The sequence below is a fragment of the Gallus gallus genome, chromosome Z (genome assembly GCF_016699485.2).
Source record: "Gallus gallus isolate bGalGal1 chromosome Z, bGalGal1.mat.broiler.GRCg7b, whole genome shotgun sequence".
In the NCBI taxonomy this organism is placed as follows: Eukaryota; Metazoa; Chordata; class Aves; order Galliformes; family Phasianidae; genus Gallus; species Gallus gallus.
This window is the reverse complement of record NC_052572.1, coordinates 46,364,075-46,389,718: the sequence shown is the minus strand read 5'-3', so window position 1 is coordinate 46,389,718 and position 25,644 is coordinate 46,364,075. Positions and strand designations below refer to the sequence as shown.

The window sequence follows — 25,644 nt, the reverse complement described above, 5'->3', positions numbered from 1 at the left end:
TTTTCCCCTTTAAATATACTTAAAAACTACTCCTTGTTTTGCATTAGATACCAAGTATTCATGCTTCATTCAAATATGCAGACTTTGGATCAGAAGAATGTGCTTAAAACTCCACCTTCTGGCATCCGCAAAATAGCAAGTATCAGATGACTTCTTCAGATACTAATCTATGTAGTCTTTGCTTTTACAGTTACTGTAGTGTTTTTTTTATTTGCAGATTCTTTCTACCAATATTGCGGAAACCAGTATCACAGTCAATGATGTTGTATTTGTTATTGATTCGGGAAAGATGAAAGAGGTATGATTGGCTTAACCTTTCTTTAGGAAGTAAACTTCCTGAGATTATTTTAAAATAATAATACAAAGCTGTAATTTTTGGAGAAGTGTTTTTTTTATTAGCAATCTGAAAACCTGGCATTTGTTAATCAACTTTATAAGTAACTTTTGTTTCTTGATAACAAATCATAAAGATGAAAAAATTTCTTTATGACAACCAGCTGCTTAAAAACCCAGGAAAAGCTACTGCTGAATACAAAAATAACTTGGCACTTCTGCTTGTATTTTAAAGAAAGTCCATTAGTTTAGACCCTCATTTTCCTGGGAGTTAAAGAATACTGGGAGTTCCCTTTTTTGTTTTATTGTATCTGATTCAGGTGGAATCCAGTACTAAGTTTTCAAATGCTTATGATATACTGAATGCCCTTTTTAGTGGTTACTTGTGAAATAAACATAGATTATGTCTTGAACTGTACTTTAATTACATTATATTTTCTACTCCATATACTAGATTTCATGGGATATACACACAGCAAATCAACCAAGTTCGTGTATTAATACGAGTATTTTGTATTTCTGCACCAAATGCAGGAGAATTAGGACATAATTTCCAAGTGAGGAAATAAGCAAAACTTAATTGTGTATAATAATGTGTTTTTGCTTTCTGTGATAGTGCAAAGCACAACTTATCATTTCTTGACTTAACCTAGAAAGTTTCTGATTTAGAAAACTGTGTAGCACAGATATTGCTAAAGAGGTGGCATAAATTCACCTGTAACAAAGTACTTCAGAACATAACTGTGTGCCAGAAGCTAGCAGTGCTTAGTATTGTTTTTAGGAGAACATCTGTGATGATCTAAGTCATTAATAATTCTTCTTTCATGCACCCTATTAATTCTTGGTTTTATTTCCTTGCTTTTCTTTTTTAGAAGTCTTTTGATGCACTGAGTTGTGTTACTATGTTAAAAACTGTGTGGATTTCAAAAGCCAGTGCTATCCAGAGAAGAGGGAGGTAATAAATACTTCATACTTAATTTTATCTTAGAAACATCCACCACCCTGTACACTAAGGATAAAGTACTAAATGTAAGAGGAGCAGTGCTGGAAAACAATATTACTCCAGTCCAGTATAGTGTTTGACAATGGCCAGTATTAATTCTCTGCAAGAAAACAGCAAAGATCATCATATACTTCCTTAGAGTAATTTCCCAATAGAAATGTGACTTGAGAATTTCCCAAAGCTTTACAGTAGGTTTGTTTTTCCTCCATGAAGGTATTTGCTATCCTTCCACCTATGTATTACCAGCACCCACTGGGCCGTATAGATTTTACACTGCTTACTTTTCTGTGGGAAAAGAGATGCCTCTTACAAGTTTTTGATGCTGCTTCATCACTCTATTAGAAGAGACATTGAAGAGTAATTCCTACATCAATTTCTCAAAAAAATTCCTGACTTCTGTTCTTCCCAGTGCTGGGTGAGGGCAAGTGCAATAAATAACTATATGTTTGCTGCTACAGTATTGGTATTAGTCTGCTGGAATTTCAGTGTGCATGTGAGTGTTTACCTTTCATCCCCTCACTCCGTTGTTCAGTCCTTGTTCTACTTTTTACTCTGGATTGACACCCAGTTCTTTGGGGCATGTTGAGGGGGTTTTACCAGAGGAAGAAATGAATATATTCCTTATAGCAAAAACAATGTGATTTGGATTGACCTTGGGTTAGCAAAACAAACAAACAAAAAAAAACACTTTAGGTGTTCAGGGAGCACTTACTTAACGTATTTTTGTTTCTCCAAATCTTTCAGTGTTAGGGTAAAATCATAATAACAAATTTCTGTCATATCAAAAGTAGTTTATGCTCTAGAAGCCTCTTGCTTCAAATGTGGGATTTAGGCTAAATGACAACCTTGTCTTTCTCTTACATATGCTTCTACATTTCTGTTCCATATTTGTGAGATGTTTCTGTGTGTATATTTATGTTTTAAGGGGAAGTTGTTAATTTTTGGGGGGAATGTGCATTTTTTTCTTTGTTTTAAAAGATGTTGTAATTAACAGCTTACGATATTTTATATTCAAGAGCAGGGCGCTGTCGGCCTGGAGTCTGTTTCCATCTCTTCAGCAGGCTCCGATTTCAGAATATGTTGGAATTTCAGACTCCGGAACTTCGAAGAATGCCACTTCAGGCATGTGTTTTCTTATAAATTATAACTCTAATATATTTATTAATGTCTAGCCATGTTGTCAATTACAGTAAAAGTTTTTTATGTAGTCTTAACTTTTAATTTTCAACCTGTAGGAACTTTGTTTACACACAAAACTTCTGGCTCCAGTTAATTGCCCAGTTGTTGACTTTCTCATGAAAGCTCCTGATCCTCCACCAGCTTTAATTGTGAGAAACGCCATACAAATGCTCAAGGTCAGTATAAGTACAGATCTAGATGGAATTGTATTTGCTTCTGTGTGGCAACAGGTATTACTGAGTTTTGTGTTTCTTGAGACTGTTTAGTTACTTAAGGATACTTCATATTTTTGTCTGTTTTCACTTTTGTAATGTTTTCACATTAAGGGGAAAAAATGCTTAAGAATGTGATCTCAAACTTCATACGGAGTTTCTCTTACATTCTTAATAGTCAGAACAAGTCTATTTAATGTCTTGTATTCACATCCTTTCTGTTTTCACTGTATATTATTCTTGTCTATGTTCTTCTCCCCCCCTCCATTTATTGTTTATTTATCAGAAAATAGATGCCATGGATGTTTGGGAAGACCTCACTGAACTTGGTTATCATCTTGCTGAATTACCAGTAGAGCCACATCTTGGTAAAATGGTGCTATGTGCTGTTGTTCTGAAGTGCCTGGATCCTATTCTCACTATTGCTTGCACTCTTGCATATCGAGACCCTTTTGTTCTACCTACGGTGGCCTCTCAAAAGCGTGCAGCTATGCTGTGCAGAAAACGTTTAGCTGCAGGAACATTTAGTGACCATATGGTGCTCCTCAGGGCTTTCCAGGTATTATTTGATCCTTAGAATGAGTACTAATAATAGCTTTAATAATAGCTTATGTACAGAAGTAAATGATATACCTATAACACTGGATGTAAAATGATTGACTAGAGCAAGTCCTTAGAGAATAAAGGTTCTTTTTGTGTAGCAGCTTTCCTGTCTGTTGAACTAATCAGTAATGTTGTAAGGAAACATTGTTTTCAGCTTTTCATTTTTGGGTTTTTTTTTAACATAAATTCTAACCATTATAATTTTAACAGGATAGAAAACAGTTTGGAGATAGATTAAGTTAATGTAGAGAATCGGGTAAACAAAATTTAGTACTCATCTAAACAAAAGGTTTGATGCATTTCAGTTTGAGAATTGTTTTTGCCCTCATTTTATTAGCACAAATGTCGGTGTACTTAAGTGCATTTTCTTGTTTTCAAATATGCCTGTAGATCTGTTTAGCTAAAAAAAATTCTCTTTGTAGGCATGGCAGAAGGCACGAAGTGATGGCTGGGAGAGGGTCTTCTGTGAAAAGAACTTTCTTTCTCAAGCTACAATGGAAATCATCATAGGAATGAGAACACAGTTACTTGGCCAGCTTAGAGCTTTAGGTAAGGAGCTCAGGTTTTTTTTTTTAAATGTAGTTTTTGAATTCAGTCTAGTACAAGTGTATATAGATTGTTACAAGAATAGTATTCATTTATGTTGTTTTCCTTTCCTGATCTCAAATGGACATGTACTTTCTGAGCATGGTATAGATGCTAGAGTGAGGAACCGTGGCTGGTAACAGAATTAGATGCTAATCTAAGGGAAAATACCCTCACATGTCCACATTCCACTGATTTTTCTAAGAAATATGATGACTTGTGAAATGTTGCCTTGAATTTTCGTGTATTTCTGTATCTCATCTCATTATTTCTGTATGAGATGTCTTCACTGTAGGAATGAATTGCGTTTTGTTCTAGTATAAAACATCAAGAAGTATTTCAGTCAGTTGTTTTTTTTTCTTGGTGCTGTTAAGGGTGGCAGTATGAAAAATGCAGCAAATACATAGTTTGTTTCGCCTTTTGTCTTAAATGCCTTTTCAGAAACAAATATATGAATATGCAATCCAGTGTAATTTCTTTGTCCTCTTCAGGTTTTGTGAGAGCCAGAGGAGGTGCTGATATTAGAGATGTTAACGTTAACTCTGAGAACTGGGCTGTTGTTAAAGCTGCCTTAGTGGCTGGGATGTATCCCAATCTAGTGCATGTGGACAGAGAAAACCTGGTTTTGACAGGACCAAAAGAGAAGAAAGTGCGATTTCATCCTACGTCTGTTCTTAGCCAGGCTCAGTATAAAAAGGTAATATCTATTATTCTTTTTTGTGAACTGCAGATTCAAATATACTCTGTCAAGCTTAGGAAAGTTTTAGAAATGTCCCTCTAAATTTGTCAGTATTTTAAAGAAGCCTGCATTTGCCTGTTTTTAGACACTGTTTTTAGAAAATATTTTTCCTGCCTGTTGATAAAATAGAACATTGGCTCAGTTATGCTATTTTTTCACCAGAAGTTAATTCACTTAACCCTTCCATGTGGGACAAGATAATATGGCATTAAAAAAAAAAAACAAAACACCCTACTTACAAACATGTTTTAGAGATACAGTAATCTCTGGTCATAGTAGCAAGATGTTCTGCTCTGAAACTCAGATTTCTAGATATACGGAGAAAAAAGAATCAGCTTCAAAAATGTTTGAATGTTCTTCTGAAGTATGATTGAGTTTTGCTGTGTGTATCTGTTCACATATTTATATGTTTAAAATGAGATATGTGTTAAAATTTATTTTAATTACAAATAGAGGTTAAAACAGCCTAGTCTCTCGATTGCTCTTGCACAGATTCCGCCATCAAATGGGCAAGCTGCAGCTGTTCAGGCACTCCCTACTGACTGGCTTATATATGATGAAATGACAAGAGCTCACAGGATAGCAAATATCAGATGTTGTTCAGTTGTAACACCTGTCACTGTGGCACTCTTCTCTGGACCAGCTAGGTTACCACGTAATGCTTTGCAAGAGCCTTTGTCCTTTCGAGGTATATGGGGTTTTGGATTTGGAATGTTTCAATTGGATATATAGTAGTGTGTGACATAGAAGGCTTATTTCACAAGGGTATGTAACACGTGTTAGTGAATTCTTAAAGCTACAAAGCTAAAGTACATGTAGCTATTGAAGAGTAGTTTTCTGGCTCTGTAAGTAGTATCTCAGGCACACGCAAGTAATCTTCTACATGTGTAAGATTTTTAAAAGAACATTAACATCTTGATTATTTTGAACGTGAGTTTGTAGGAATTTAATTCTTCAGTGTGCTGTCAGAAATAACCACCATCTTGGCCTTATATTCTGCTGTAGGTAAAGATTATGAAAGATTCTTAGTCTACAGAGGGGTTCTCGTTAAGGGGTTGATTTCTTTGCAGATGTTAATTGATCACACCGCAGCAATGGCAATTCCCCTGTTATCCTTCCTTCTATCAGTGGTCATCCTTTCTGAAAAATAACTTTTTTTATCAAATACTGTTTCATCTACTCCGTATTTGTAACTTGAGTTGTAACTGATTACTTAGATACTTTCTACACATTAAGGTGAAGTCTCAGACATCTATGATATAATGCTATTGAAGAATGATGATTTACTTCTCTTCCTGCTATAATATTTATGAAAACATACCATATTAAACCACCAATGTCTTCACTGGACAGAAGCAGGTTTGCTTTCCTTTGTCCGAGATTAGTTAACTAGAAAAAAAATTTGAACACAGGCATTGTTAAGTCCCAGATAGTATTTGAATAGTTACTTGTAAGTTATGCTAATCTGAGAACAGTTCAGCATCATATTGTGTTATGAATAGTAGAGGAGTAGATTTACAGAATATTTTCCTCTAAAATTTTAAGGTTTATGATGTAAATGGGGGAGAAATGAGGGAATGCTGCTGCTTTAGGAAGCAGTGGGAGGAAAACCTCCAATTTGTCTCATAGGTTTTTGGGAGGCCCTCCTCCAAGAAGGTGATATGGCCAAAAGCCCAGCTGAAGTGCCTCTGTACCAGTGTCTACAGTGTTGTATAAGCAGGAAGCATTGGAAATGGTGGTGCAATTGGAAAAATGTGATCTTACTGCTGTCACAGAAACATGGTGGGATAACTCATGTAACTGAAATACTATGATTGAGGGCTCTAAGCTTTTCACAAAGGAAAGACAAGGTAGGATAGCTGGGGGAGTTTCCCCTCTTGTTGAGAAGGGGATAGACTGTGAAGAGCTCTTCACTGTCTTTATCAGTGACACAGACACTGGGATTGAGTGTGTCCTCAGCAGATCTACCGATAACACCAAGCTGAGTAATGCTGTTGACACAATGGAAGGAGGGAATGCAATCCAGAGGGACCTGGATAGGCTTGAAAAGTGGGCATACAAGAACCTGATGACATTTAACAGTGCCAAGTGCAAGATGTTGCAGTCCCAGATATGAGTACAGACTAGGAGAAGAACTCATTGGGAGCAGCGCTGCAGAGAAGAACTTTGGCATCTTGATGGACAAAAAGGTGGACATGAGCCGCCAGTCTGCTCTTCCAGCCTCAAAGGCAAGCTGTATTGTTCAGAAGAGGTGGTAAGCAGGGTGAGGGGGAGGTGATTGTCCCTCTCTACTCTGCTCTTGTGAGGCCCCATCTGGAGTCCTGTGTCCAAGCCTAGGGCTTCCAGTACAATAAGGATGCAGAGCTGTTGGTGTGGGTCCAGAGGAGGGTCACAGAGATGATGAAAGGACTGGAGCGCATATGTTATTAAAAAAAAAAAAAAAAAAAAAAAAAAAAAAAAATTGAGAGAGTTGGGCTTGTTTAGCCTGGTGCAGAGGAGGCTCTGGGAACACCTCATTGTGGCCTTCCAGTACATGAAGGAAGCTTACAAGCAGGAGGGGACCAACTTTTTATGCTGTCTTATGGTGATATGACAAGATGTAATGGCTTTAAACTAAAAGGAGGAGATCTAGGTTAAATATTGGGAATAAATTTTTTACTCAGCAGGTCATGAGGCACTAGCACAGGTTGCCCAGAGAAGCTGTGGATGCTTCATGGCAGGTGGCATTTAAGGTCAGGTTGGGTGGGTCCCTGGGTAGGCCAATCTTATAGCTGGCAACTCTGACCATGGCAGGTGGTTTGGAGCTAGATGATCTGTAATGTCTCTTCCAAACTAAGCCATTCTGTGATACTACTGAATGTTACCTGAGCTGTAATTATTTTGTTAAAGTTGAGCAAATTTCTTCTGACTTAGTGCTCCGTAAGTATGATTAGGCAGCTACTTCATAAATTCTCTGATAATAGGTAATGGAGAATTAATTAACTTGTTAGTTTATTTACAGTTAATTAAAAATGAACAAGCAAGAAATGTAGATTCTGTAGTGGCCCAGGTGAGTTTGCTTCTTTCTGCCAGTTCTTCTGCTTCCATTGGTGTAACCACCCTCATTGGGCAGTTGCCACCTTCCAGGATCAGTCTAGAGGTTGAGCGCTGTCCTCTTCTCTCATTCAGCAATGTCTAAAGCCAGCTGGATGGTCCTTACTTCTGCAAATTTGTCTCCATTCTCCTTCTAAATTCTGCAACTTGTGTTGGACTTCATACTGCCGCTTTCCACTTCTGATGCTTTCCCACAGTGTGACAGGATCCATCAGTGAACAAGACGTATTTCTTCTCACTTTCTGGCAGTTTACTATATAGTGGAACCTCTTCAGCCTGCATCACCTCCTCTTCTGGTGATAGTCTGAAATCTTTGCCTTCTGTCTAGTCCTTAATGACTTCTGAGATTCCTAGAATTCCTTGTTTGAGCCTGTTGTGTATCAGTGTGATCCACTTAAATCCACATAGCATTAGTTGCATGAGAGGACCCTCCCTTTGAGCATCCAGCCCTGTGCAAGCAATCAGGGTGCCAAGAGGTGCTGTGTTTCAGTACCAACCACATCCAAAGCAGCTTTGGACCCTTCGTGTTGAAAACTTGAGCAACTTGAAAATCTACCACTGTTTTAATCCCTGAAGTTAGTTTACAAGAAGTGCTAAGGGTGGGTGAGTATGACTACTGCTTCCACGAGAATACCCTGATTTGCATAGGCTTTCATATAGTGGATTAACAAGGTGGATCTGGACTTAATGTGAAATGGTATTGGCCTCTGTATAAACCCTAAGACAGTGGACACAACCAGAGGTATAAATCTAAGACCTCCTACTCTTTCCCCAGATAAAGTTAAGTAGCGAGATTTAGAAGAAGCTACTCTGAACTACGTCTGTAGTAGTTGCCCGTTACCCCTAGACTGTAGAAGATGGTAGTAGTTACTCTGTTTCTGCTCTGTTTTTCTTGCTCTCCTGCTGCCTGTCAACAGCACTTGAAACTTAAGTGTTAAATCCAATAGCAAAGTCAGTTTGGTAAACTGTGAAGACAGGGCCAACATAGGCTTTAACTTCAAGGTAGCAGTAAGCATTTTGTTCCAACTCAAAAGAGATTGTGTGAGATGTTGGGAATGGCAGTAGTGTGCACAGAGGACGCTTTGATGTTGTAGTACTTAGTTTGATGTAAAGTGTAAAATTCTGAAAATAATTTATAGCTTTCTTACGTAGTATTTCTGTAGCAACCAATACTGGTATTTCTGTTAGAAAGGAAAGCCAGTATTGTTATATTAAATTACTTAAATTCATGTATACAAATAGAATAGATTAATATCCTTAAATTGTAGCTATGTAGTCCCGCAGTCTCTCAAATTATAATAAAATATAATTAGTAATGGAATAAGAAATGCAAATAATATTATCAAGTGTCTACTGTCAATATTGGCACTAAAAAGTGTAATGTGCACTTTTCCTCTACAGGCCACTTTATTTGATAGTTTGAGCCAGTTTATTTAAACAAAATAGCAATTTAGAAACAATATGGCAAATTATTGCTTCTAGCTGGAAAATGTATTTTAAAGATTAGCAGTTATATTGTACTTTTAATGACAGTTAGAAAGAAGTAATAGAAAGTACGAAAGTTTTTATTTTTTCTACTTAAGTGTGATGCTGTAGGAATAGAAGTTAATCTAGTTTCCCATCCATTCCCTAGAATTTCTAATTTGAATCAAAATAAGAGACAGTTTTAATCTTTCTTGTCTTGCTCTTTGGCTATTACCCTTAAAAAATTAGTTTTTTAATAGAAATGAAGAATCACTTCTAGAAATGAGAATCCAATTTAATAGGGCATATATATACACACACAAATATATATTTATAGTTATTTAGATCTGCTGTTTTACTAGGAAATAAAGTATAGAGCAGTGTGTGGTTTTGCAAAGAGCTTAAAGCCAAAGGTTTGTGTGATAGACTTCATCAATATCAACAAATTGTTATGTGGTTTGATTCATGAATGTGGGTGCTTACACAGCAGGACCCTCAGGAATTCTGGGTACTGGAAGCAAATGCAGATGAGCAGACTTATTACTGAGATGTATTCTCAGCAAATAAATATCATTTAAAATATTTCTTTGAAAAGTAGGTGAAATAACATAATCCTTAATTTAGAAGGAAAACTGTTATTTCGTGCAGTACGTTGTTGAGTAGTTTGCATCTACCTGATGATTGTAAAGAAATGTTAATGCTTGTTTTATATATGTTTAATTCAGGAAATAGGGTATCTAATGATAATGACAGTGATAGTGGGATGGAGGATGAAAGATCTAATGTGGCACTACTGAAGCTAGATGAATGGCTCCATTTCAAGCTGGACTCTGAAGTAAGTAATGTATAGAGGAGCTCTGAATATTTTAAGAAGATGAAGTTATTAATGGATTATGAAACATTCAACATTCAGATGCAATAATAATAATGCTATCTTAGAAAAGAGTTCAAAACAGTTTTTAGATAATATGGAAGTTAAATTGCGGTCTTTTAAAATATGTTGTCGTTTGAGTTAGTTTGCTTAAGAAAATGACGTCCCTTAGAAATTAAACTCTTCCTTAAAAATCATGTAATGCTTTCTTTTCTCTCTGTTCAATCTGTATTCCTACTCACTTAATACATACATGATGGGAAAAAGTGAAAAATAAGTTCTGTAAGTTTACTGTATAATTTTGAACTTCTTACAGAGCTAATTGAAATAAAAAGTTCTAGTAATGACCTTAAAGCACCTCTTTTCTTCCCTTTATAGGGACTTAGCAGCTTTCTTTAATTTTTTTTTTTCCTGCTTTACTGGTAGTTTAATACTGCACTTTGACTTGCACTCTGTTCATTCTAGAATACCAGATGCTGCCTGATAAGAGAGGCTATGCTGTGTGATCTAACTTTCATTAGCGTTTAACAATTTGTATTCATTACAGGTTGCTGGTTTGCTGATGCAACTCAAACTCAAGTGGCATAGCTTGCTTTTGCGCCGTATGCGAGCTCCTTCTAAACCATGGTCTCAAGCTGATGAAATAACTATAAGAGCAATTATATCCGTTTTAAGTACTGAAGAACAGTTTGCAGGTTTGCTGCAGCCTTCAGGAGTTGGTCAGAGGCCAAGACCTGTTTCTTACAATGAACTTCCTTCAGCACCTACCTGGAGGTCAAGCAGCAGCTCAGCAGAAACTGAATTATCAGATGATTCCTCTAATGCTGAAAAGTAAGGTTTTGAAAACTTATTGAAAACATAGGGTTCTTTTAGCTATAAAAGCTCCGGTTGTATTTTAGCTAATGATTTAAAAGAGAAAAAAAAAGAAAGGAAATATGGTAGAATTGGTGCTTTCCTGTATTACTTTGTAGCTGTGATTTCACTGAGTGTTCCATATGCATGCCTGCTGTATGACAGTGCAGTCAAGAATGTTCGTGAATTGTGATCTTGAAGAAGTAGCAAAAGGTTTGACCTTAGCATTCTAAACTGATACATGATGAACAGTATGCATTTCTTAGTGTTTGATACAGTTTGTAATTTCTGTAATGCATATAGTGATATAGTTACATGATATGCTGATGTATATACGTAAGTACTTCTGTGACTGCTTGTCAAACTCTTGTATTGTTAACACTATTTGGTACCAAACTCTACTTTTAGAGTTCTAAGGAAGTCTGCACCTCCAGCATTTCATCAGCCAAGGAGACACAAAGAAAAAAATGTTGTGGCTTCCAAACGAACATCAGATGAGAAGTCAGATCAGTCATCAGTGAAATCTACAGACAGCAGTTGCTATCCTAGCCCATGTGTTAGTCCTTCTCCAGTGTCTGGAAAGGTAGTATTCATAAATTACCACTCTGATACCACTAGAATTTCAGAAATAAATTCACTGATACCTTTCAACAACTGTTGTGCATTATATGGATAAATTAAGATCTTTGTGTTTTGATTTCTAACAGCTGCATAATGCTTATTTCTTTTTGAAGCTTAAAACCTAAACAAAATATCCTCATTACGCTAGTTAAATGCAGTTAAAATGTTATTTGTACACTGCTGAAGTCAAGACTGTGCAAAATAGGAAATCTGAGGTAAAGCTATCCAAAGTAGAAAGTGTTTTTTAAAACTACATATAATAAGCTGAGGTGTTCCAGATTCTTCTTCTGAACTAGTGCATAATACAGATCTGAAGAATAATGTCATAATTCTGAATTCATTGTTTTTGCTTTGAATTCTGCCGCCTCCTGTTTCCATAATAGCATACATCAAGATACTGATTCTCTTTGTTTTTTGCTTTTTTATTTAACCTGCCTTATTTTTACTGTTTTCTCTTTTAATGACAATCACTTTAACAAAGCACATGTTTCTATTGAGGCTGCTGTGGTAATTCTCCCAGTATGCCTAAATAGTAAACCAAAGTAACAGTAAACCAATCACTAAGAAGAAAACCTATTTTTCCTCTAAGTACTGACACATTGGCATTGGAGGGTTTAATAATTAAGTCTATCAATTTTAAAATGTAGTCAATGTAAAAGAGAATCGGTGTTTCGTGAAGTACAGCAGGCAACAGTTGAGAAGGATTAATTTCCAGAAGGACATGCTCAAGGTGTGTCAAACTTCAAAGCATTTAAGTTAATCACTAGACTATCTAGTCATATTCTGTCTTGCTTGCTGCTTCTCATGAATACTTGTTTTGAAAAGTGCTTCAAAATTGTAAAATAGATCTGCAGTACATTTAAAAAACAATCCATACAGAACTAACTAAGAAGTTCTATGTACAGTCTGGGGGTGGAGAGCAGGAATACAGTCAAAAGGTTTGTCTTCATGTAGTAGAAGTTGAAAACTAAAACTTGATCATAACTTAATTTTTTCAGGGTTCAAAAACTCCTTCACCAAGACTAAGTATGCCAGTTCGGTACTTTATAATGAAAAGCAGCAATCTGCAAAACCTTGATATTTCTCAGCAGAAAGGTATATGGTCTACTACGCCAAGTAACGAACAAAAACTAAACAGAGCTTTTTGGGAGAGCAGCTTGGTTTACTTAATATTTTCTGTTCAAGGATCTGGACACTTTCAGGTGAGTCCTTACTTGGTACCTGTAATTAAGAGAGTGCAGCACATGACTCCTGTGTGAAGGTTTTTGCTTAGGATTTTTTACTTCCTAGTTAGTAAAGTGTAAAAGCAAACGAATACGATGGCTAAAGGAAGTGTTCTTCATTCTTCTCTGTAATATTCCTTCTCAGGTAACTTACCTTGTTGCTCAAATAGTAAAGACTGAATTGTATTCAGACATCTTATGTCCAATAGTTTCTAATGAATTAACTACATTAATCCACTGAACTTTCCCAGGTTGCAAAAGCTTAATTTCTTTTTAACATGAAACTGTTCATAAAAGTTAGTCTAGTGAACAAGTGTAAATAAATGCAGCTGTTTTGGTGATGCCTTGTAATGATTTGGCAAAAGCAGATGTACTACTGGAAAGAAATTTTGGCATGTTATTCAGTACTGAAAATGATCTGTTGTGTTAGTGCTCTCTTAAAAGGAAATAGAAAGAAAGATATGCTGAAATCTGGAGTGTAGGTGGTTGATGTTGTCTTACCTCCATTTTTCACAATATGCTGAACATTCATGAGAATTTGAAACTTACATTGCTATTAATAATGTTTTCTTGCATCAAGTCTGTACTTTCCACTTTTTAAAAAAAATTCCATTCTATCTACTAATTTCAATTTAAGTCTGTCTTGAGCTAAATCTGTCTTAACTGCGTGTCTAGTTGTTTAATGCTGGTAGATAAGCTCCACCATACAGTTCTCTCACTCCCCCTCCTCAAGTGAGGAGAGCATGATGGAAGAAGAGCTCACAGGCAAAGCAAACAGCATTGAGAGGCAAAGGTAACTTATTGCCCACTACTGACAGGCTAGTGAAGGGAGAACTAAAAGCAAACGAAAAATATATTTCCACCTTATCCACCCTCATCTGTCTACTCCCCCAGAGCAGTATATACTCCCTTCCCCTGCTTTATGTGAGGTTCCTCCCACAGGATGCTGTCCTTCCTGAACTGGTTCTGCATGGGCTCCCAGCAGGCTGCAGCTTTGCAGGCACTGCACTGACGTGGATCCTTACCATGGGGCCCATCCTTCCGGCTAGCAGTGCCCCAGCATCAGGCCTCACAGGCAGCAGTGTGGAAGAAGAAAATCTGCAGGATGTGTAAAAGTGTGGGTGTCAAGTATATGGAGGTCAGGCTCTTTCTGTTGGTGGCTAGTGACAGGGCAAGAGGTGACGGGGACAAGCTGGAACACAAAGTTCTATCTGAACATGTGAAAAAGCTTTACTCTGAGGATTGACAGAGCATTGGAATGAGCTGTCCAGAGAGGTGCAGACTTCTCTGGGGATGTAGGAAACTCGCCCTGATACTTTCCTGTGTAACCTACTCTAGGGAACCTGCTTTAGGAGAAGGGTTGGGCTAAATGATCTCCAGAGTTCCCTTCCAACCTCTATGAATCTGATTCGTGGGCCTTTCCTGGGCTGCAGGGAGCTTCCCTTCTGTGCCTGGAGTGCCTCCTCTGCTTCTCTTGCACAGGTCTCAGGGCCTGCAGGGCCACTTCTCTCCCATTTCTCACTCCTCTCTTAGCTGCTGTTGTGCAGCACTTTTCCCTCTTTTAAATCTGATCCTCTGAGAGCAAAGCCAGTGTCTCCCATAGCTCGGCTCTGGCAGCAGCATATCCCTTGGAGCAGCTGGAGCTGGTTGTGCTTTCACATGGGGCCCTGCTTAATTCTGCTTGCAGAAGCTCCCGTGCAGACCCCTGCTACCAAAACCTTGCCACATAAATACGATTCACTGTCTTAAAACAGTAGTGTGTGCTGCTAACTCAGGAGTCCAAGAGGAGTAGAACATCATGACTTGCAGAAAAGATGGCAAAATAGTTATATAAGCTGGATGTGATTTGTTTTTTTTTTTTTCCGGAGGAAGGAGATAAGTAGGGGTGTCGTGCTTAAATAACTTGAAAGAAATCTTGTTATTTTTGTTTTCTTTCTTGTAATATCTGAATGTTTTTTATTTTCAATTTATTTCCACTTCTTTGGAGAAAAAGAAAACCAAAGCAACTCTGACTTCTGCCTTTGACAGACAGCTGCTTTCTATTAATTCTGTGTGGAAATTTAACAGAAGATGGGAATGAATGTGCAAAAACATCTACAACTAACAGAGTAGCTAATGGACTGTTATGTAATACAGCGTTAGTATTGATGCTTTTACGACAGATTTAAAACTTTGCTGAGTCTCTCAGTGGTGATCATGAGTGATTAATAGACTTTTCTCAGTGGTCAGATTTCAGAGAGCACCTTTGAAGAGGAAAAATGAAAGATAATTCTGATTTTCTAGATGTGAACGTTTTTACACATCCAGCTACTTGAGGGATATTGTGAAACTGATTCAAGTGTTTAGTTTTCAGTTCAATGATTATTTAATTCCACAGTTTAAAAACCTGTGTTTTTCTTTTCATGTTTCAATTTTTGTTCCAGGGATTTGCTAGAATGTCTTCAGAGATAGGGTGTGAGCAAAGTCAGTGCTGGGGATCTACTGGTTTAGGAGGTGTGTTTAAGGTGGAATGGATCCGAAAAGAAAGCATTCCTTTCCAGTTTACACACCATTTGCTCAACCCCTGGAATGACAATAAGGAAGTACAGATAAGCAGAGATGGCCAGGTAATGTTACTGTCATGTAGACTCTCCTTTACCTGTTGGAACTGTATTTATTTTACCGTATTTAGAATTCATGTCTCTCAGCTGTCTTCATATGTCTGTTGATCTGAATTTCAGTTCATCGGTGCATACTGCACATCGTGCAAATGCATTACTGTTGAATTAATTGAAATTTTGGTGTAAAATAAGAAAAAGTAAATACAGCAGACAAAGCCTTACTTAAAAGAATTTTGCACTGCACCTTCAGAGAAGTAGGTCAAGTTGTAGAAGCTGAGTCATTATCACTTCAGTGTGAACTGTATTTATGCTTTTAATGAAATTGTATACTCCACATAGGAAGTCTTTGTAAAATGGCCTAATTCCTTCCTATTCCTTACTGTTATAATTTAGATCTCAAAATTTATCTGTAATAACTGTTACACTTCAAAGTTTGAACTATCATTTGTATACGGAGTTTTTGTATATTCATCCATTCTTTGAAAGTGACATAACCTTTAGATTTGAGCTGGAACAGCTTTTCTGAAATTTTGTTTGGTTTTCATTAGGTTCAAACACTCTAGTAAAATCAAAGCAGTCTCTTGCTTAATGTGCCTTCAAAAAAACGTTAAAGCTGGATGCTTCCATAAGTAAAAGCTTTTAAGAATTTGTAATTTTGCTTCTGCAGCTCTTCAGACTTGTTTTTTCCAAAATAGTCTCCAAGTAAGTGTTCAGAACTGTAACTTTGAGTTTCCTCTGAAGACTAAAGCAAATCTTGAGATAGAATAAAGGTAGGATAGTTCTGCAGTCTTTAAAGCCAGAAGCAGCTACAAAAAGCTGGAAGAGAGCAGTCACTAGTTCTCTAGTAGCTTGTGTTCTCCTTAGTCCTTTCTAAAAAGGTAGAAAAAAGTCTTTTAGATAAATATATTAGGAGTATTGTTGTCTTTTATCATCGTCCTGCTTCCCAGAATCTCTTTAGTTAGTAAGAATGAGGAAAGTAACATACCAGAAGCACATGATGGTGTCGGATTTTAACTCTGCTTCTATCACTTCTCAGCCTTTTGGCTAAGATCACGTATAGCATCTGTCCTTATCAGTTTAATACCTGATAAGGACTTTATATTAAATGGATTTTGGGGCATGGGAATTGCACCTGGAGCTTGCTCCCTTTGCTCCATATATCATCCTGGTATGAAAGTACCTCCGGGCAATTACTTCACAGGCAACCCTACAGGCCTGGGGAGGAGAGGCTGGAAAGCTGCCTGACAGAAAGGGACCTTGGTGTACTGATGGACAGTGGGCTGAATATGAGCCACCAATGTGCCCAGGTGGACAAGAAGGCCAGTGGCATCCTGGCTTGTATCAGGAATGGTGTGGTGAGCAGGACTTGGGAAGAAATCCTGCCACTGTACTCGGCACTGGTGAGGCCCCACCTTGAGTACTGTGTTCAGTTTGGGGCAACTCAATACAGAAGGGACAGTGAGGTGCTGGAACAGGTCCAACGAAGGGCAACAAGGCTGGTGAAGGGCTTGGAGAAAAGGCCCTACAAAGGGCAACTAAAGGAACTGGGACTGTTGAGTCTGAGGAAGAGGAGGCTGAGGGGAGACCTCATTGCTCTCTTCCAATATCTGGAGAGTGATTGCAGCGAGTGCAGGGTTGGTCTCTTCTCACTGCTGACAGGTGACAGAACGAGGGGAAATGGCCTCAAGTTGTGTAAGGAGAGGCTTAGGTTGGTTATGAGGTTATGAGGAAAAATTTCTTTACAGAAAGGGTTGTTAAGCACTGGAATAGGCTCCCCAGGGAGGTAGCCCAGTCACCATCCCTGAATGTGTTTAACAGCTGTTTGGATGTGGTTCTCAGGGACACGATTTAGTGTTGGGTTGTTAGTTAGGGTAGTGGTTGGACTTGGTGATCTTTAAGGTCTTTTCCAACCTGAGCAATTGATTCTGTGATTGTACTGCAGTAGTTCTTCAGACCTAAAGAGTTTTAAGGATCTTTACACAAGATTCTTTACATCCGTGATTCTACAAAGAACTACCCTATTACTTGTTTACCATCACACTTTATGAATTAAGCTTAAAATATAGACAGTAATAATCTTTAGCTTTAGAAAGGCACAAGGTATGTGATTCAAATGTTCTTGTGTATACTGGTGGTCTGTTCAGTTAGAATTATCTTCTTAAAAACTGATACCTTACTGTGGGTGGAAAAAAAAGCTCAAACTAGGCTGATCTTCTGTCTTCTCTCAGCCCTGTTTAAAACAAACAAAAAAACTTGTGCAGGGAGTTCTAACATATGTTTCGACAGCAAAAAGAATGAGCTCTTCCAGAAGAACTGAAAGTAATGGCCTTTATCTGTCTTGTTAGAGGTTGTTTATGTGCAATACAGAACAAACTTCTCTAATTTTCTGCTTATTTCTAGGAGCTAGAACCACAAATTGGAGAGCAGTTGCTAAAGCTCTGGGATCATACTTCAGCAGTAAAAGCCTCAACTGACAATGTTAAGTAATAAAATAGAAGTAGGTGCTACTTGTATTATTTGCTTTTTGTTATAGAGGAAAAACTATCTATATGCAATTTCTCTTTACAGCATTTGTCTTTGCATCTTGTTAAGAAATAAGATAATGTTTACTAACTACTTGCTTTTTTTTTTTTCCTCAGCCCTGGTTATCAAACATTACTGTGAACCAGCAATGTGCCTACAATATAAAGATGAGAAAGAAGATGGTGCAACAAGCTCTGAAAGTGTTAGTGATGCTGTGCAGCTAGCACTAGAAGAATAAAAGGAAATAAAGTTGATTTTAATATTGTTCATGTATTAACAAAAATCATAAGATTATTCACCAGCCTGGTTTCAAGTGAATTATTTTTTTCTAAAGTAAGATATTCGGTATGCAGTTGATTACTCAGAAATATGGTAAAATTCAAAACTAAATTTGAAACAGTGCACCATGCACTGGGTTTTAAATAGTACAGCAAGTACAGTTTAAACTGTTTAAGTACACAGTCACATTCAAAGCTTTTTCAACATTAGTAGTAAAGAAACCAGTGTAAAATTAATTAGTCTTGCAGGTTGCTGAAATTAAATACATTTCATTTACTGAAATGAATAAAAGATTCCATTAAGTATTAGTTGAAATTCAATGTGAGAAATCGATATGTATTCATGCAAACAATTGAGCAGTTGGAGGATGTTTAAATCTATTTAAACATGTAAATAAAGGGAGGGTGAGACTCCTTTGAGAGTTCTCTTATTCAGTGTCTCCTCTCAGTCTGTTGTTTTACACCTTTTTAAAGATGAGTTTAGTTTACTAAGTCTCAATTGCTTGGTAGTACGTGAAAATCTAATAGGGCACCAGTGTGGGCATTCTGAGAAGATGATTTTGGTTCATTTAAAAAAAAAAAAAACTGCCAGTATAGCTTTCTTTGTTTTACTGAGCTTCTCTTTACAGGTTAACGTTTTGTAAGATTGGTGTAAATTCACTCTCTCTGCTATCAGCACAATGTTTGTAGTTGATCTTAAAATAAACACAGAGCCTTTTCTGCCTCTGAGCCTGCTCTTATGTTTCTGATGTCTACTAAAGTGTTCATACAGAGTACAGAATACTGTTTGTTCATTCATTCTTGCATGCTGTGTAGTGACTGCCGTGCATACTCAGTTGGCTTTGACTTCCCAAATCTAACTGGATCCTTGTAAAACTAGTATTGCCTGACAGGGTATTTCTGGAGACCACATATACAATGGAGATGTAAGGCTAGTGTCACATTCTCCAGTATTGCTGGGCTGTAGCATGCAAAACAAGGTGGACTTGTATTGCCTTGTACAGTGTTTCGGAGTCCTGTGCACGTGAGGGTTAGAACTGGATGGGTAGCAGGAGTGGGATGTGACTGGTCAGCAAGCTGAAAATGGCACTGCTGTGGTGTGACAATAAAAATGACAGTCTGGCCACAGTCTGGCATTTGTTTGGAAGTCATTTGTCCAGATAAGAGGCCATTTTCTTCTGCCTGCCTGCCTGATAACCATGGCCATGCAAGTCTTCATGTGCACAGGTATTAGAACTAGCCCAGTCTTAGTGGGTCACTGCACTTCCCTGTTGTTAGGATATAGATAATTTTATTACTAATCTGTATCTATTCCTGTACCATTATTGAGAGAGAATTGCTTATCCCTAAAGATTTTAGTCTGGTCTATGTTACCATAATCCTGGGACTTGGTGGAGCTGCCTTAGAAGTGTTGCAGTCGCAGCCTACAGTGATGGATACAGATTTACTTATATCTCAGTGGTACAATACTTTTAATGTTTGGTAGTGGATACAAATATCGTGCCTTGTGCTGCTTGTAGTTCCACAATAGCAATCAAGAATCTGTATGTAAGGCAGTTACCTAGGTCCAAGTCTGGCAAGATGGGACAATTATTCCCACATACTGGCATTATTTCTTCTGTACAGCCAACCCTGTTGTTTTTCCATCCAAGTGACAGGCAAGTGTCAGGTCCATAAGGAAGAAGTGGAAGCAGCAGAACATTTTTTGGACTCAGGGATCAGAGAAGAGTTTGGGCCAGATCAAACGCAGCTTTGCAAAGTAGGTAGAAAGCCTACAGTATTTTGTAGCTGATAATTAATTTTTTAGGACAAAAGTAAGTATACATAGAGAAAATGACTAAGACCTCTGGAAGTCATATAGTCCAACGTCCCTAGTCAATCAGAGTCACTCAGAGTACATCACACAGGATCACATCCAGGCAAGTTATGAATATCTCTCCAGAGAAGGATACTCCACCACCTCTGCCAGCCTGCTCCAGTGCTGTGTCATTGCCACTGGGAACAGCAACAGCAGAAAAGCAAACCTGCAAGCCTGAAAGTAGTTGTCACGGAGCTATGTAGATCAATCTGTGTCTGCAACAGGGGGCAGCAGGCCTGCAGGCTCACTGCCCCGCCTCTCCCCTCCCCCCTCCCGAAAAAAAAACAGGGAAAGGGAAAAGGGGAGGGGTAGGGAGATGGGAGCTGGGCCCCCAAAAAACAGAACAGAGGCATGACACTTAATTTTAGTAAATATGATGTTGGAATGCAAGTTTACACACTATAATACAATATAATTAGAATTGAGGCTAATAAATCAAATAAAATGAGAGAGACAGTGTCTGAAACCGAAGGTGTTACTCTGAACTGAAGGTGCAATGGCTGAGGAGCACACCCACACACTGCCAGGCAGTGAGACAGAGAGTGAGCCCCGTGACTTCCTCCTGTGACATACCTTCCCCTCTGACCACAAAGTCCTCTGGGGTATGTAGTTCTCTTCTGAGAACCAGGTGTCTGGAAAGTTGTCAGTCCATGGAACTGGAATATTAATTCTTGAATTCCTCATGCTTTACGTGATGTTATGAGGTGGAATATCGATAACAAAAATCATAAAGCCATGACAGTAGTTGTTGTGTTGCAATGCTTGTTTGTAGATAATGGCGGAAAATGACTGAGATTGGTTAAATTTCTTCATTTTATACTTGGGATTTAGGAAGTTACTGAATGGGGATGGCAAAGATTCCTGCCTACCACAGAAAACATCATGTGCAAGCACAAGGTTCAAATGCTCTCCAACTGGATTGGTCAGGGATTGGCAGAAGAACTAGCAATGAAACAACATCTGAAAGAATTCATGAGCTGTTTTGAACACAGAATTATTACTGTGTGGTCTGGGTGTAGGAGAGAGGTCAAAGACAAAAAGGCATAGGAGGGAACAATCTCGGAAAGTTGTTGGCAGAACTCAGGCCTGTGCAAACATTATGTCAGTAGCCTGCAGATCAAACAACAAAGCAGTAATTATCTAGACAAAACTGGTTGTGTAAAGGTCTGTCCTGCATGAAACGGCAGGAAGAACTTTCTTTCCTTGGCACAATAACAAGAGTTTAACAGAGAGGCAATTGGTAAAAAGAAAGAAAAACAGAATATTGGTCTGGTTAAGGAAACTGAAGATGCCAACAGAAATGGATCTGTGCAGACACAGAGTCCTGTCAGGATCAAGTATCTTACCAATGTGTAATACATGAACTACTGTGTACCACTCCACAGTAACAGAAACCTGCATGTGCTAATAATGCCAGCAGCTAAGCTTCACCTAGACATTGTGCTGTGGCATCAGAGCACAGCAGACCTGATGTGGCCCAGGACTAGGGCTTACCCAGACAAGGACCCTCTGATTAGAGCCACCTTTGTGGCTAAAACATGTCTACAGGAAACATCCAAGTACCTGTCAGAAAAAATATTCTGAACACAGTATCCCAAATGAGGCCAACAAAGAAAACTGAATGTAGGCCAAGGAAAAGAGAGCCACATAACTTTTAAGGTCTTTTAAAATTCAAAATAATGCAAGGATGAAACAAGGTAAGCACAGCATCTCCTCCTTGGCTTATAATCTCTGAAGGTTCTAAAATTTACTCCTAGTCCTGGAGTTGCATTAGCTATTTTGAGGAGAAAAAAACGCAACACAAAACAATATTACTTCCTCCTGAAGACTAACTGCTAAAGAAGAGCCAATATTCAGTTAAGTGGATCTCCCAACAAGCCCACCAACAACCTGTTCATAGTGAAATTCAATCACATCACATGCCATGCTGTCCTTTCAGGTACACCTTTACAATGACAAAAGAAAGAAGACCAAGTTAAGTTGAAGCAGAGGAGCCATTGCTCCAAATGGAGTTTGCATGACCACTGTTTTATTGTGGTAACAAGTATCCATCAAACACGTGGTTCTGGCTGAAATGAAATTGCCACTTAGGAATTCACAGTATGATCGTATTTTGATGTTCGGTGAAATCATTAAAAAGATTTAACTCAGTTTAAACATTTCAGTATAATTCTTACGTAGAATTTTTCAGCTTCCCATTTTGAAATCATCTCTGTTATTTGGAAATATATTTTTTTAAAGGTTAAAATCATACATTTTGGTATGATTTTAAAGTAAAACAAGTGAGGGTTTTTTTCTTGACTATTAAGTTTATACACGGGTTGGCTTTCTGGGCTGCAAGGGCACACAGATTACTAAAGATTCAGATCAGTTGACATCAGAAACAGAATAACGCTTTCCAAATGATGTCTGCTTTTAATCTGAGATGCTGAGAATTCCTTCTTGTGGCCTTAACAGTAACTCCACTGTGCTTTTGATCTTTTAGCAATCTGATTGTGTGGACAGGGGATAAAAGCAGCACACCTGAATGAAACCGCTGGGGTGTAACTTTCCATTCTGATCTGCCTGAAGTAACTTTTTAGATACCTGTAAGTTTAATTTGTGTTTTTTAATCAGAAAATCTTCTTGATTTTATTCCAGTAATGTTAAGTCTCTACTTAGAAGTGAAAGGTAGATTTAAAGCAAATATGACGCTGTTATTTTAATTTACATAAACGGTTTCGATCTACTCTAATACTCTAAAGCAATTTTTTATTATCAAATGAGAGTAACACCTGGTCTGTACTCTTTGTGTTGCTTACCATGGTAAGGACACTTTCTGACAATTGCTCTTCAGAATATGAACAGTGTATTTCAGTGTATTTCATGCTGTTCCAAGTATTCTGAAGATGATAGGGTACTCATCATCAATTTAATGTAATATTTTATCATTCTCACAGTAAAGTGAGTAAGACAGGAAGGTTTTTAAACACGCATATGCACTTTTTATTACTTTAAATGTAGTTCCTACGTTTTTGTGAGTTGTTGAAATACAACGTCTCAAAAGAAGATCTTATGAAGGAAGAACATGAAAGGTGCAAGAAAGCAGCCATAGGCAAGGAGAATTATTAGTAATAGATACATTAATTAGTATTAGATATATTAAGTAACAGATAATTCAATTTAAATGGTGGTAATTGAGGCCAGGGATCGACTCCCTGTTCTTTGTGCTATAGGTCTCCCAATCTACACTTTGAACTTGAAAATGATGCAGGATAAATTAAATAAATATATATCTGTAGATAATATATAAAGTAAAATATTCAAATACTGACAAAATTTCTTAATGTCCTAATATTCAGTAATTTAATAACATAATGGAGCTCAAAATGCTTTTTCTTATCTGAAAAAACTTGTTCATATTCTTGAACAAATGTTATTTCTTACTGATCTTTTTTGCCCAGGTAGAATGGACACTATAATTTCCAGATGTTTTGTGAAGGCTGGCATATGCAGATGCTTTGTAATTTCCAAATTTATAGTTATATGGAAGAACAGTACCACTTCAAATTACGGGTAATATTTTTCATTTTCTTTTATGCAGTGGCCAAAGCAGATTCAAGTACTGAGTACGCCGAGCGGTGCAGGATCTCCACATTCCTATGTAGAAGGTGACACCCCTGTCCACTACTGAAGCTCCCATACAAAGAATAGCGTTTCCTTGCAGTTAAGAATGTATATATATTTTTTGAGATGTGAAAATGGGTTCACGCAAAATACTCAGTGGTGCATTTTATTAAAGGCACATTAAATGTTTGTGTACCTGCGTACACATGAATGAATCTGCACATGCCAAAGTCAACAATTCTGGAAAGAAGGTCTTTGACGTCAATAACTTTGATAAGTAGATTTAACCATTGTTGAGGTAGAACTCCAGAAGCTAAAAAGTGGCTTAATCAGCTGACCTAAATGATATAATATTTGTGATGCTAATAACAGATCTTAATGTAAAGCAGTGGTACTGATAGTGAAAATACAAATGATATATTATTTTTGCTAAGACACTGTTTGCTGATAATAACTAAATCAAGCGAAAAATAAATTTTTATATTGAAAATGGCTCACCTCCTCTCTACTGTTACGTTACAAACTGGCCTGCAAGACTTGGTTTTCTACAGGAATCTATTATGCACCAGTTTCATGAACTAGAAAAAACTACAGGGTGTCCTATGTAAATTTTAAGCAATTCTGAAGCCACCTTTACTTGATGTAAAGTGAGACTGTAATGACAGTAAATTCCCAGACTGGAATAGAGAATCATCTTACAAAAATGGCTGGGACTTAGGACAATTCTTTTTTTAATTTTTTGTAAATTAATTCAATATTTTTTGTTTGACTTTTCATATATATATTATGCATTCTATTCCCTGTGACTTCAGCTCCTCTTTTGAACTGTCTTATAAGCTTTCATTCCAGTTTTCACATCTAGAATCCAAACCAAGAAAGAAGACTTAATATAAGAGGCAGCTATATACCACCAAAGAAATCTACTGAAGGAAAAGGACAATCAAAATCTCTAGAAGCTGGAAATGTCTTTTAATTTCAGAAACAGACTTGGAAATAAGCCAGTACCTATTACAGAACAATAAAAAATTTACAAAGAAGAATATTCTGGGTCAATTCCAGTAAAATCTGTTAGGGTTTTGACTTTCATATACCTGGGACTTAGATAGTGAACAGCAAGGAGTGATGCCCAGTAGGGAAATGCTGCAGACTCCAAGGACTTCTTGATATTCAGAGACTCAGTCACACCATAAAATGTTCCACCATAGCTTCTGATGTGGGTTTTTCCTCATGTTTTACTGATTGAGTTGGAGACACTTTTAGCTGTGGTACAGATTTAGCAGTAAATCCAGTGAGTCTGAAAAAATCATGTGTATGCAGGACCGGATGACTCAGGTCAGACTTGAACCTCATGAATATTATTTTAATAGAAACCTTAGGGACCTCAGCTGAAATTCACCAAAGTTAATGCCCAAGCAGCAGAATTTCTAAAAAAATTGAGTCAAAGGGCCCTTTCTTGTCTTCTAGGGTTGAGGTCTCAAGGGAGAAGGCACTAAATAAGAAAAAGTTCTATCTGTCTGCATTCTTTAGTTATGTAGACCATAGTCCACACCAAAAGCAGTGCTCCATTGCATATAGCCAACTAAAGAATAAAAAACTGTTAGCTAATATCTATCTATCTTCTTAAAATATTTTCAGCAAGTGGAAAGGACAAAATGTTGCCACTTCAGAAGTTGCTGAGGTTATTGGTATGACAGATTTCATTCAAGAAGTCATTCACAAAAACAAGGCACTCGTTACAGTTCGAGAATTTAAATTGAAAATAGTAATTTTCTGGCCTTATAACAGAATCCCTAACTATATGGAAGGAAAGCAGTGGCATCAACTTGGCAAATCAAGCTTCCTTATAGTGCTTTGACACTTGTTTCAGTAAAATGCCATATTAAGATGGCATGCAGAAATTTTGTAAAGAATAGCAGAAACTTTGGTATTCATTAAAACTTATAACAGATGTGAGAAGTACAAAATTTTGTGCTACAGGGGTCTTTTATTGCACTACATCCT

The 25,644-nt window shown here is 37.5% G+C and overlaps 1 protein-coding gene and 1 pseudogene across 3 annotated transcripts in view; both read left to right on the top strand.

Moving 5' to 3' along the window:
- The window catches only part of YTHDC2 (YTH domain containing 2), a 38,343-nt gene extending 19,435 nt beyond the window's left edge, over nt 1-18,908 (top strand). Inside the window, exons 15-29 of one of the 3 annotated variants that reach the window (XR_005842652.2) lie at nt 48-135; nt 218-298; nt 1,206-1,288; nt 2,353-2,458; nt 2,572-2,691; nt 3,014-3,286; nt 3,753-3,879; nt 4,407-4,612; nt 5,147-5,342; nt 9,937-10,046; nt 10,630-10,913; nt 11,343-11,517; nt 12,554-12,757; nt 15,202-17,875; nt 18,018-18,166. Coding sequence is in view for 2 of the 3 variants with exons in the window: in XM_004949271.5 (XP_004949328.1) it covers nt 48-135; nt 218-298; nt 1,206-1,288; nt 2,353-2,458; nt 2,572-2,691; nt 3,014-3,286; nt 3,753-3,879; nt 4,407-4,612; nt 5,147-5,342; nt 9,937-10,046; nt 10,630-10,913; nt 11,343-11,517; nt 12,554-12,757; nt 15,202-15,384; nt 18,018-18,125 (2,344 nt within the window). In the remaining variant the exon portion in view is untranslated. Of the gene's footprint in view, nt 1-47; nt 136-217; nt 299-1,205; nt 1,289-2,352; nt 2,459-2,571; nt 2,692-3,013; nt 3,287-3,752; nt 3,880-4,406; nt 4,613-5,146; nt 5,343-9,936; nt 10,047-10,629; nt 10,914-11,342; nt 11,518-12,553; nt 12,758-15,201 lie in introns of all 3 variants that reach the window. The other 2 variants (XM_004949271.5, XM_025144921.3) reach the window with 2 other exon arrangements.
- On the top strand, nt 16,403-16,576 carry LOC112530796 (annotated as a pseudogene).
- Nucleotides 18,909-25,644: the final 6,736 nt, after the last annotated feature.